This window comes from Oncorhynchus kisutch, linkage group LG17 (assembly GCF_002021735.2).
Source record: "Oncorhynchus kisutch isolate 150728-3 linkage group LG17, Okis_V2, whole genome shotgun sequence".
NCBI classification, from domain to species: domain Eukaryota; kingdom Metazoa; phylum Chordata; class Actinopteri; order Salmoniformes; family Salmonidae; genus Oncorhynchus; species Oncorhynchus kisutch.
This window is the reverse complement of record NC_034190.2, coordinates 61745946-61759920: the sequence shown is the minus strand read 5'-3', so window position 1 is coordinate 61759920 and position 13975 is coordinate 61745946. Positions and strand designations below refer to the sequence as shown.

The window sequence follows — 13975 nt, the reverse complement described above, 5'->3', positions numbered from 1 at the left end:
ACTTTGACTTAACGCAGGATCTCTACTGTTGTTTCAGAAACGGCTGGATATTTGATGCTCCTTTTGTGTTCAGCGGAACTATTTCCCAGGTCACATGAGTGTACTGTAGTAGCTTTTGCTGAATAAATTTTGCAACTTTTATTTTTACTGCCCTAATTACACCCCAAATTAGTCAATTGTAGTAGCTTTTGCTGAATATATTCTGCAATGATTTGTAAACACTGCTAGATATTTTAGCAATAAGGCCCGAGGGGGTGTGGTATATGGCCAATATACCATGGCTAAGGCTTGTTCTTAGGCACCATGCATTTGTGGCATAATTAGTGTTTTGTCATACCTGTGGTATACGATCTGATATACCACGGTTGTCAGCCAATCAGCATTCAGGGCTCGAGCCATCCGGTTTATAATGTATAATTAAAAACATTATTTAAGTGTATACGTGATTGTCTAGACTGTTCAATGCAGACTAGTTTTCCAGAAAATGATTTTCCAGTCGTATTCCCACTGACCACGACCACCCTTATGGAAACAGAAAAATAAGTGTGTACTCTTGAACTTGACCAGCTATCAGACTTGTATAACACCAGACCATCTCCCTCTGTCCCTCTGTGTGTACTTGTCAGGGAGACCTGGACAGATATTAAAACTTAAAATAGAGTGGGCACGCAGGATCCTCTTTTGCGTATCCTGTGTGGGCACTGCAGGCTCTGGTTACACGGCGCAGGCACAGCTTCATATTGCACTGGAGAGGCAGATGACTCTACACTTCCCTGCTACACCGGTCCAGTAGCTGACCAGCTTTGCTAGTCCTCAGGGAGCACGTTTGTGGAAGCGAACAGCCATCACCATGCCTAAAGTCAATATGCCAGGTGAGTCGTCTGGTGGGTGCCGCTGACATTGTATTGACAGACTGCTGCCCCACTCAAGGCATGCCCAGGCCTGAGATTGTTGGTGGCTCTGTCATGCAGCAACATAGCCAATAAACAGTTTTTCAGATTGCAGTTTTTTATATATGAAAATGTAGCTCTTTGGTAATAGTCTTCTGTACAATGATTTGTCTATCCAGTCTTAATCTCTCAGGGTTTATATTTATTTCACAGCTTGCTTTCTAACGGAACACACATTTAATTACGAATGTCAGACTCAAATTTTATGTTGGTGACTTTCTCACATTTGCAAGAGTCAGTCACGAACTTCTGCTGATTTATCCACTCATGTTTTTTATTTTTTAAACATTTTAGGAAATCTGTTCATAAATGTTAATTTAAGGATTTACACAGGATAACAGTTTCTAATGAGTTCCTAATCTAAATTTGCCTTAATATCAGAGAGTTTTGGTATTTTAATTTACTGATTCAGTCACACCAGGTTTTGTGGCATGGGCACAGACCAGACCAACTGTTCTGGTGGTACATACCCATTGAGGCATTTGTTTGTCTGTCTGCTACCCAATGTCACTGACATTATTAGTGATGGGCAGAAAATTAGCTTTACAGCTTTAGTGTCTAATCACCCAGGGCCGGACAACCGCATTTGGGGACCTGGGGATAACTTCCTAAATTTCAACACATTTTGTCATGGTGCAGAGAGAATAATGTAATACACTTTTTTTGTTTTTGCTATGGGGCAGGATTTTCTGTTTTAAAGCTCATCTCATACTTTTGTTCACATCTTGCCATGAGGCTGAGAGAAAATGTCAAAGTTTTAAGCTAATTTACTGCAATTCTACATATTTTGGGGTTGGGGCCCCAGCCCATTTGGTAATCCGGCCCTTTATTCAGGAAAAGCTACTACAATTGACTCATTTGTGGTGTAATTAGGGCAGATGTTAAGTTAAGGCATAATATGAACCTCCAACTATGAGCAAGCAGTCCACATTATCACATTCTTTTCATTTTTTATTTTACGTTTATTTAACTAGGTAAGTCAGTTAAGAACGTTGTTATTTACAATGACTGCCTACCCCGGCCAAACCTGGACGACACACACAAACATTTTGTGCCCGCCCTATCACGGCCGGATATGATACAGCCTGGAATCGAACCAGGGTCTGTCGTGACGCCTCTAGCGCTAAGATGCAGTGCACTCTCTGACGGAGTGTTGGATACCTGTTATGTTACATTAAACGTATGTGGATGTACTATAATACACAATGTTACATGATGTGTTGCCTTTTAGATTGAGAGTAGAGGAGAAATTGAACGAGGCATATGCTGAGTGGTTGCGTCAGAGCAGTGAAATTGAGAAAGTTAGAGATTGATGGCTGTAACTGGTCAGCAAATTCTGCTAGGTCAAGTGTTGTTATGGAAGAACCCAGGACATGTATTTCAGCCAAACATTTTGTGTTGGTCATTTAAGGAATAAGGCATGATGGAGTGTGGTATATAACCAATGTACCACGGCTAAGGGCTGTTCTTAGGCACAACTCTTAGCCGTGATATATTGGCTATATAACACAAACCCTTATGGTGCCTTATTGCTATTATAAACTGGTTACCAACGTAATTATAACTATTTCTCAGATAACAATGACATCACAAATGAGTGTACTGTAGTAGATTTTTGCTGAATACATTTTGCAACATTTATATTTACTGCCCTAATTACACCACAAATGAGTCAATTGTAGTAGCTTTTCCTGAATAAATGTTGCAATGATTTGTAAACACTGCTAGATATTTTAGCAATAAGGCCCGACGGGGGTGTGGTATACGGCCAATTCTTAGGCACCATGCATTTGTGGTGTAATTAATTATGTTAAGTAAAAATACATGTTTTGTCATACCCGTGGTATACGGTCTGATATACCACGGCTGTCAGCCAATCAGCATTCAGGGCTCGAACCACCCAGTTTATAACTTGTAATATAGCACATTGATACCAGTGAACACCATGCATTTTTGTGCAATAGTTAAATGCTATATCAGTTTCTGAATAATGTTGTGTAAATGATCACTAGACCTGCGTCACCATTCAGAATCAAGTGGTTTATTTCTGTTTTGTTATATTTTTCTACTAAGGCTGTTAGCAAACAGCTGGCCCATGTTTTTCTTATAATACTGGTACTGAATAGTACTGTATCACCTCTAGCAGCTCCCTGTATGACTATTGTAATGAGTTCCTGAGTGTAATTCAATCATAAGAGGGCCCTGCTGTCTGGGGGGAGGGATATCACTAACTGATTTTTTTGAAGGGGTAGAAAATAGAAGTGCTATTGTTCAGACAGCTGCTCTCCAGGAGGCATTGGCTGGCTGACTGGATAAGGGAGACAGTGGGTGCAGCGGTTAGATACGAGGTTGGAGCATGCCCAGGGCCTAACGTAAACACAGGAACATTCCGAGACTGCCTACAATGGATGTAAACTCATAGTCGGTTGAACTTAAGTTGAGTCATATTAAGTACAAAGGCCCTGCATAGTCAACATGTTTACAAAATGTACATGTTAAATTGTTGTGGAATGAAAAAAGGTATTTTTTGTGTAAAAATACAGTTGAAGTTGGAAGGTAACAGACTTAGGTTGAAGTCGTTAACTCGTTTTTCAAACACTCCACAAATTTCTTGTTAACAAACTATAGTTTTGGCAAGTCAGTTAGGACATCTACTTTGTGCATGACACAAGTAATTTTTCTAACAATTGTTTACAGACAGATTATTTCACTTATAATTCACTGTATCACAATTCCAGTGGGTCAGAAGTTTACATACACTAAGTTGACTTGTCTTTAAACAGCTTGGAAAATTCCAGAAAATTATGTCATGGCTTTAGAAGCTTCTGATAGGCTAATTGACATCATTTGAGTCAATTGGAGGTGTATCTGTGGATGTATATCAAGGCCTACCTTCAAACTCAGTGCCTCTTTGTTTGACATCATGGGAAAATCAAAAGAAATCAGCCAAGACCTCAGAAAAACTATTGTAGACCTCCACAAGTCTGGTTCATCCTTGGGAGCAATTTCCAACCGCCTGAAGCTACCATGTTCATCTGTACAAACAATAGTATGCAAGAAAAAACACCATGGGACCACGTAGCCGTAATACCGCTCAGGAAGTAGACGCCTTCTGTCTCCTAGAGATGAATGTACTGTGGTGCGAAAAGTGCAAATCAATCCCAGAACAACAGCAAAGGACCTTGTGAAGATGCTGGAGGAAACCGGTACAAAAGTATCTATATCCACAGTAAAACGAGTCCTATATCGGCATAACCTGAAAGGCCGCTCAGCAAGGAAGAAGCCACTGCTCAAAAACCGCCATAAAAATGCCAGACTGGTTTGCAACTGCACATGGGGACAAAGATTGTACTTTTTGGAGACATGCTCTCTGGTCAGATGAAACAAAAATAGAACTGTTTGGCCATAATGACCATCATTATGTTTGGAGGAAAAAGGGGGAGGCTTGCAAGCCGAAGAACACCATCCCTACCATGAAGCACGGGGGGTGGCAGCATCATGTTGTGGGGGTGCTTTGCTGCAGGTGGTTCTGGTGCACTTCACAAAATAGATGGCGTCATGAGGAAGTAAAATTATGTGGATATATTGAAGCAACGTCTCAAGACATCAGTCAGGAAGTTAATGCTGGGGTCTCCCAAATGGGTCTTCCAAATGGACACTGACCCCAAGCATACTTCCAAAGTTGTGGCAAAATGGCTTACGGACAATGAAGTCAAGGTATTGCAGTGGCCATCACAAAGCCCCGACCTCAATCCTATAGAAAATTTGTGGCAGAACTGAAAAAGCGTGTGCGAGCAAGGAGGCCTACAATCCTGACTCAGTTACACCAGCTCTGTCAGGAGGAATGGGCCAAAATTCCACAAACTTATTGTGGGAAGCTTGTGGAAGGCTACCCAAAATGTTTGACCCAAGTTCCAACAATTTAAAGGCAATGCTACCAAATACTAATTGAGTGCATGTAAACTTCTGACCCACTGGGAATGTGATGAAAGAAATAAAAGCTGAAATAAATCATTCTCTCTGCTATTATTCTGACATTTCAGATTGTTAAAATAAAGTGTTTATCCGAACTGACCTAAGACAGGGAATCTTTTACAGGGATTAATTATCGGGAATTGTGAAAAACTGAGTTTAAATGTAGTTGGCTAAGGTGAATGTAAACTTCCGACTTCAACTGTATGTATATATATATATATATATATATATACACAGTGGGGAGAACAAGTATTTGATAACCTGCAAAATCGGCAGTGTTTCCTACTTACAAAGCATGTAGAGGTCTGTAATGTTTATCATAGTTACACTTAAACTGTGAGAGACGGAATCTAAAACAAAAATCCAGAAAATCACATTGTATGATTTTTAAGTAATTAATTTGCATTTTTTTGCATGACATAAGTATTTGATACATCAGAAAAGCAGAACTTAATATTTGGTACAGAAACCTTTGTTTGCAATTACAGAGATCATACGTTTCCTGTAGTTCTTGACCAGATTTGCACACACTGCAGCAGGGATTTTGGCCCACTCCTCCATACAGACTTTCTCCAGATCCTTCAGGTTTCGGGGCAGTCGCTAGGCAATACGGACTTTCAGCTACCTCAAGTTTTTCTATTGGGTTCAGGTCTGGAGACTGGCTAGACCACTCCAGGACCTTGAGATGCTTCTTACGGAGCCACTCCTTAGTTGCCCTGGCTGTGTGTTTCGGGTTGTTGTCATGCTGGAAGACCCAGCCACGACCCATCTTCAATGCTCTTACTGAGGGAAGGAGGTTGTTGGCCAAGATCTCGCAATACATGGCCCCATCCATCCTCCCCTCAATACGGTGCAGTCGTCCTGTCCCCTTTGCAGAAAAGCATCCCCAAAGAATGATGTTTCCACCTCCATGCGTCACGGTTGGGATGTGTTCTTGGGGTTGTACTCATCCTTCTTTTTCCTCCAAACACAGCGAGTGGAGTTTAGACCAAAAAACTATATTTTTGTCTCATCAGACCACATGACCTTCTCCCATTCCTCCTCTGGATCATCCAGATGGTCATTGGCAAACTTCAGACGGGCCTGGACATGTGCTGGCATGAGCAGGGGGACCTTGCGTGCGCTGCAGGATTTTAATCCATGAAGACGTAGTGTGTTACTAATGGTTTTCTTTGAGACTGTGGTCCCAGCTCTCTTCTGGTCATTGACCAGGTCCTGCCGTGTAGTTCTGGGCTGATCCCTCACCTTCCTCATGATCATTGATGCCCCACAAGGTGAGATCTTGCATGGTGCCCCAGACTGAGGGTGATTGACCGTCATCTTGAACTTCTTCCATTTTTGAATAATTGCACCAACAGTTGTTGCCTTCTCACCAAGCTGCTTGCCTATTGTTGTTCCCAGACCTTGTGCAGGTCTACCATTTTAACCCTGATGTCCTTACCCAGCTCTCTGGTCTTGGCCATTGTGGAGAGGTTGGAGTCAGTTTGATTGAGTGTGGGGACAGGTGTCTTTTATACAGGTAACGAGTTCAAACAGGTGCAGTTAATACAGGTAATGAGTGGAGAACAGGAGGGCTTCTTAAAGAAAAACAGGTCTGTGAGAGATGGAATTCTTACTGGTTGGTAGGTGATCAAATACTTATGTCATGCAATAAAATGCCAATTAATTACTTAAAAATCATACAATGTGATTTTCTGGATTTTTGTTTTAGATTCCATCTCTCACAGTTGAAGTGTAACTATGATAAACATTAGACCTCTACATGCTTTGTCAGTAGGAAAACCTGCAAAATCGCTGTCATCACTGTCAACCAAGAGTCAAGACTAAACCAATTCACCTTGGTGGTGTTTATATTATTCTTAACGATTTCGCAAAACCAGAAAAAAATGCAACTATGTCTGTGAAACTGTATATTCACAATATTATGAATGAATTGTTGTTTAATTGGTAGCATTTCATTGTGTGACTGATTTTACTAATTGCGTTAGTACTGTACAAAGAGGACTATTTGATAGATTCACCCGCTCCCCCTACCTTGGGCTTCCAGTGGGGAGACCTGAGGTCTACCTACCTACGCACCCCTCCCCATCTCGTACTTCTGAGTGGGAGACCTTCCCAGGCAGTGGCCTGCCTAGCTCACAAACTAGAATCAGGGCTCCCACTCCGACAAGGTTGACATAATATAGTTTACGTGACATGCAAATGAGCGATCAATAGCCGATCATGCAAATGTCAACAATCCAAATGTTTTTGTGCGGGTGCCACGTGCTGCCCCCGGGATGATGCCGCCCTGGGTGGCTGCCCATGTCGCCTATACCTAAATCTGCCACTGGTAAAGGAATACATTAATACACGACCCAAACTGCTACAGACCTATATCTATCCTACCGTGCCTTTCTAAGGTCTTCGAAAGCCAAGTCAACAAACAGATTACCGACCATTTCGAATCTCACCATACCTTCTCTGCTATGCAATCTGGTTTCAGAGCTGGTCATGGGTGCACCTCAGCCACGCTCAAGGTCCTAAACGATATCTTAACCGCCACGATAAGAAACATTACTGTGCAGCCGTATTCATTGATCTGGCCAAGGCTTTCGACTCTGTCAATCACCACATCCTCATCGGCAGACTCGAGAGCCTTGGTTTCTCAAATGATTGCCTCGCCTGGTTCACCAACTACTTCTCTGATAGAGTTCAGTGTGTCAAATCGGAGGGTCTGCTGTCCGGACCTCTGGCAGTCTCTATGGGGGTGCCACAGGGTTCAATTCTTGGACCGACTCTCTTCTCTGTATACATCAATGAGGTCGCTCTTGCTGCTGGTGAGTCCCTGATCCACCTCTACGCAGACGACACCATTCTGTATACTTCCGGCCCTTCTTTGGACACTGTGTTAAAAACCCTCCAGGCAAGCTTCAATGCCATACAACTCTCCTTCCGTGGCCTCCAATTGCTCTTAAATACAAGTAAAACTAAATGCATGCTCTTCAACCGATCGCTACCTGCACCTACCCGCCTGTCCAACATCACTACTCTGGACGGCTCTGACTTAGAATACGTGGACAACTACAAATACTTAGGTGTCTGGTTAGACTGTAAACTCTCCTTCCAGACCCATATCAAACATCTCAAATCCAAAGTTAAATCTAGAATTGGCTTCCTATTTCGCAACAAAGCATCCTTCACTCATGCTGCCAAACATACCTTTGTAAAACTGACCATCCTACCAATCCTCGACTTTGGCGATGTCATTTACAAAATAGCCTCCAATACCCTACTCAACAAATTGGATGCAGTCTATCACAGTGCAATCCGTTTTATCACCAAAGCCCCATATACTACCCACCATTGCAACCTGTACGCTCTCGTTGGCTGGCCCTCGCTTCATACTCGTCGCCAAACCCACTGGCTCCATGTCATCTACAAGACCCTGCTAGGTAAAGTCCCCCCCTATCTCAGCTCGCTGAATACAATAGCATCTCCCACTTGTAGCACACGCTCCAGCAGGTATATCTCTCTAGTCACCCCCAAAACCAATTCTTTCTTTGGCCGCCTCTCCTTCCAGTTCTCTGCTGCCAATGACTGGAACGAACTACAAAAATCTCTGAAACTGGAAACACTTATCTCCCTCACTAGCTTTAAGCACCAACTGTCAGAGCAGCTCACAGATTACTGCACCTGTACATAGCCCACCTATAATTTAGCCCAAACAACTACCTCTTTCCCAACTGTATTTAATTTTTATTTATTTATTTATTTTGCTCCTTTGCACCCCATTATTTTTATTTCTACTTTGCACATTCTTCCATTGCAAAACTACCATTCCAGTGTTTTACTTGCTATATTGTATTTACTTTGCCATCATGGCCTTTTTTGCCTTTACCTCCCTTCTCACCACATTTGCTCACATTGTATATAGACTTGTTTATACTGTATTATTGACTGTATGTTTGTTTTACTCCATGTGTAACTCTGTGTCGTTGTATCTGTCGAACTGCTTTGCTTTATCTTGGCCAGGTCGCAATTGTAAATGAGAACTTGTTCTCAACTTGCCTACCTGGTTAAATAAAGGTAAAATAAAATTAAAAAAATTAAAAAAGGTGGCATGTCTCATTGAGTAGGGCTACGTTAGAGTAGGGCTATGTTAGAGTGCATGACAGTTGAAGTTACAATTGAACAAAATTAATTTCATGCTTGTTTGGATAGATTAATGTTTAACCTCAATACACATCCATCGATGCTCTAGTTGATTTTGTTGTGTCATTCAGTCTTGGTGCAATTCATTGTTAGTATTTTATCAACGCCTTCTTAACTCAATTGACTATCATTATGTTTAAGTCATCTCGTGCTGAATCAGGAAGGTTGCATCTCTAAATGGGAAAAGGGGTTTCTAGTATTTGATCAAATCAAACAGACCAGGGATGGGTGGCTCATTAATTTTAATGTGTAATACTTTGGTAACGTCATCTAACTCATTAATTTAATTCCTACCATGACTTGTCTTTGTTTCTTTGGTTCCATTTTGGGTCATCCTCTTCTCTCCTGCTGTGGAATGCACTATCAGGTCAAAGTAAGTATAAAGGGTGAGAAGAAGATATCAAACGTAGAGAAACCTGACCCTGCATGTACAGTGCATATCGTAAGTATTTACCCCCTTGGGTCTTTTCAAATTTAGTTTTGTTTTACAAAGTGGATATAATTGTGATCTTCACAAAATACCTAAGAGAATGTCAAAATAATAAGAGAATTCAATACATTGTTCCAAATTAATAATAGAAAAATAACATGGTTTTCTAAGTATTCACCCCTTTTGTTATGGCAAGCCTAAATAAGTCCAAATTTGCTTCATGTAATAAGTTGCATGGACTCACTCTAAATGCAATATTTGTCACGCCCTGACCTTAGTTATCTATATTTTCTGTATTATTTTGGTCAGGTCAGGGTGTGACGAGGGTGGGTATATGTGTTTTTGTCTTGTCTAGGGTTTTTGTGTATCTGGTTTCCGAGCCGGTCATGGGTGCACCTCAGCCACACTCAAGGTACTAAACGATATCATAACCGCCATCGATAAAAGACAGTACTGTGCAGCCGTCTTCATCGACCTTGCCAAGGCTTTCGACTCTGTCAATCACCATATTCTTATCGGCAGACTCAGTAGCCTCGGTTTTTCGGATGACTGCCTTGCCTGGTTCACCAATTACTTTGCAGACAGAGTTCAGTGTGTCAAATCGGAGGGCATGCTGTACGGTCCTCTGGCAGTCTCTATGGGGGTGCCACAGGGTTCAATTCTCGGGCCGACTCTTTTCTCTGTGTATATCAATGATGTTACTCTTGCTGCGGGCGACTCCCTGATCCACCTCTACGCAGACGACACCATTCTATATACTTTCGGCCCGTCTTTGGACACTGTGCTATCTAACCTCCAAACAAGCTTCAATGCCATACAACACTCCTTCCGTGGCCTCCAACTGCTCTTAAACGCTAGTAAAACCAAATGCATGCTTTTCAACCGGTCGCTGCCTGCACCCGCATGCCCGACTAGCATCACCACCCTGGATGGTTCCGACCTAGAATATGTGGACGTCTATAAGTACCTAGGTTTCTGGCTAGACTGCAAACTCTCCTTCCAGACTCATATCAAACATCTCCAATCGAAAATCAAATCAAGAGTCGGCTTTCTATTCCGCAACAAAGCCTCCTTCACTCACGCCGCCAAGCTTACCCTAGTAAAACTGACTATCCTACCGATCCTCGACTTCGGCGATGTCATCTACAAAATGGCTTCCAACACTCTACTCAGCAAACTGGATGCAGTCTATCACAGTGCCATCCGTTTTGTCACTAAAGCACCTTATACCACCCACCACTGCGACTTGTATGCTCTAGTCGGCTGGCCCTCGCTACATATTCGTCGCCAGACCCACTGGCTCCAGGTCATCTACAAGTCCATGCTAGGTAAAGCTCCGCCTTATCTCAGCTCACTGGTCACGATGGCAACACCCATCCGTAGCACGCGCTCCAGCAGGTGTATCTCACTGATCATCCCTAAAGCCAACACCTCATTTGGCCGCCTTTCGTTCCAGTACTCTGCTGCCTGTGACTGGAACGAATTGCAAAAATCGCTGAAGTTGGAGACTTTTATCTCCCTCACCAACTTCAAACATCTGCTATCTGAGCAGCTGACCGATCGCTGCAGCTGTACATAGTCTATCGGTAAATAGCCCACCCATTTTTACCTACTTCATCCCCATACTGTTTTTATTTATTTACTTTTCTGCTCTTTTGCACACCAATATCTCTACCTGTACATGACCATCTGATCATTCATCACTCCAGTGTTAATCTGCAAAATTGTAATTATTTGCCTTTTGCACACATTGTATATAGACTCCCCCTTTGTTTTCTACTGTGTTATTGACTTGTTAATTGTTTACTCCATGTGTAACTCTTTGTTGTCTGCTCACACTGCTATGCTTTATCTTGGCCAGGTTGCAGTTGCAAATGAGAACTTGTTCTCAACTAGCCTACCTGGTTAAATAAAGGTGAAATAAAAATAAATAAAAAATCTATGGGGTTTTGGTATGTCTAGGTAAATGTAAGTCTATGGTGGCCTGAATTGGTTCCCAATTAGAGGCAGCTGTTTATCATTGTCTCTGATTGGGGATCCTATTTAGGTTGCTATTTGCCATTTTGGTTTTGTGGGTTATTGTCTATGTGTAGTTGCCTGTCAGCACTCTGTTAATATAGCGTCATGGTCGTTTTGTTTAGTGGTCTTTCTTTATTAAAGGAAGTATGTATTCATATCATGCCTTGGTCTCATCAATATGACGAACGTGACAATATTAGGGTTAACATAATTTTTTAATGACTACCCCATCTCTGTACCCCACACATCTCTAAGGTCCCTCATTCGAGTAGCATATTTCACGCACAGATTCAACCACGATGACCAAGGGGGCTGTTCCAATGCCTCACAAAGAAAGGCGCCAATTGGTAGATGGGTGAAAAAAAAGCAGACACTGAATATACATTTGAGCATGGTAAAGTTATTAATTAGGCTTTAGATGGCCTCCAGAGTGGCACAGTGGTCTAAGGCACTGCATCGCAATGCTAGCTGTGCCACTAGAGATTCTGGGTTTGAGTCCAGGCTCTGTCACAGCCGGCCGCGACCGGGAGACCCATGGGGAGGCGCACAATTGGCCCAGTGTCGTCTGGGTTAGGGGAGGGTTTGGCCGGCAGGGATGTCCTTGTCCCATCGGGCACTAGCGACCCATGTGTCAGGCAGGCCCAGTGCACGCTGACACGGTCACCAGGTGTACGGTGTTTCTTCCCGACACATTGGTGTGGCTGGCTTCCAGGTTAAGTGGGCATTGTGCCAAGAAGCAGTGCGGCTTGGTTGGGTTGTGTTTCAGAGGACGCACGGCTCTCGACCTTCGCCTCTCCCGAGTCCGTACGGGAGTTGCTGCGATAAGACAAGACTGTAACTACCAATTGGATACCACGAAATTGGGGAGATAAAGGGGTAAAAAAAAAAAATGGTGTATCAATACAACCAGTCACTATAAAGATACAGGGGTCCTTCCTAACTGAGTTGCTAGCAGAAGAAGGAAACCGCTCAGGGATTTCATCGTTTGGCCAATGGTGATTTTAAAACAGTAACAGAGTTTAATGGCTGTGATGGGAGAAAACTGAGGATGGATCAATAACATTGCAGTTACTCCACAATACTAACCTAAACAACACACAGAATAAAAAATATTCCAAAACCTGCATCATGTTTGTGTAACAGTATAACTTTAGACCGTCCCCTCGCCCATACCCGAGCGCGAACCAGGGACCCTCTGCACACATCAATAACAGTCACCCACGAAGCATCGTTACCCATCGCTCCACAAAAGCCGCGGCCCTTGCAGAGCAAGGGGAACTACTACTTCAAGGTCTCAGAGCAAGTGACGTCACCGATTGAAACGTTATATAGCGCGCACCACCGCTAACTAAGCTAGCCGTTTCACATCCGTTACATTTGCAACATAGCACTAAAGTAATACTGCAAAAAATGTGCCAAAGGAATGAACTTTTTGTCCTGAATACAAAGTGTTATGTTTGGGGAAAATCCAACACAACACATCACTGAGTACTACTTTACATATTATCAAGCATGGTGGTGGCTGCATCATGTTATGAGTATGCTTGTCATCGGCAAGGACTAGGATAAAAAAGAAACAGAATGGAGCTAACCACAGGTAAAATCCTAGAAGAAAACCTGCTTCAGTCTGCTTTCCACCAGACACTGAGAGACAAATTCATTCACCTTTCAGCAGGATAAGAACCTACAACACAAGGCCAAATCTACACTACAGTTGCTTATCAAGATGATATTAAATGTTCCTAAGTGGCCTAGTAACAGTTTTGACTTAAATTTGCTTGAAAATCTATGGCAAAACCTGAAAATGGCTGTCTAGCAATCAAACAACTTGACAGTGCTTGAAGAATTTTGAAAATAGTAATGGGCAAATATTGTACAATCCAGGTGTGGAAAGTGAGACTTACCCCAAAATATTTGCAGCTGTAATTTTCTGCCAAAGGTGTTTCTAACATGTATTGACTCATGGGGGTGAATACTTATCTAATCAAGATATAATAGTGTTTAATTAATTATTTGTGTTACATTTCTCTTCCACTTTTACATTAGAGTATTTTGTGTCGATCAACAAAAAAATTACAAAATTCATTTTAATACTACTTTAAAAACAATAATAATCCAAGTGTGTGAATTATATGCACTGTATGTCCCATGGTATAAATTTGTGACTGTCAACATTAATTCATTCACTTATTTGTCATAGAATAAAGTTTGTAGTGGATGCTAGACAAAAAAAATGAATCAATTAATTGATCAGTCCGATGGCGCTTGAGCTTCCTGGGCCTTGTTGAGTCCACAGACACTATGACTCCAGGAACAAGATAGGCCAAGAGTTGCTGCAGTATCACAGCCTCTTTGTCTAGTTTGGCCCGAGAAGGCTGTCTTGTTTGTACTGTAGATATTTGATGTC

At 42.2% G+C, this 13975-nt stretch overlaps 1 protein-coding gene across 3 annotated transcripts in view; it reads left to right on the top strand.

Annotated features, from left to right (window-relative positions):
* Window positions 1–746: 746 nt before the first annotated feature.
* Window positions 747–13975, top strand: part of LOC109908054 (AMP deaminase 1) — a 43700-nt gene continuing 30471 nt past the window's right edge. Inside the window, exons 1-2 of one of the 3 annotated variants that reach the window (XM_020506460.2) lie at window positions 747–872; window positions 9487–9492. In XM_020506460.2, the coding sequence (XP_020362049.1) occupies window positions 851–872; window positions 9487–9492 (28 nt within the window). In that variant the 5' untranslated portion in view covers window positions 747–850. Of the gene's footprint in view, window positions 873–9486; window positions 9493–9530; window positions 9562–13975 lie in introns of those variants that run through there. The other 2 variants (XM_020506461.2, XM_020506462.2) reach the window with 2 other exon arrangements.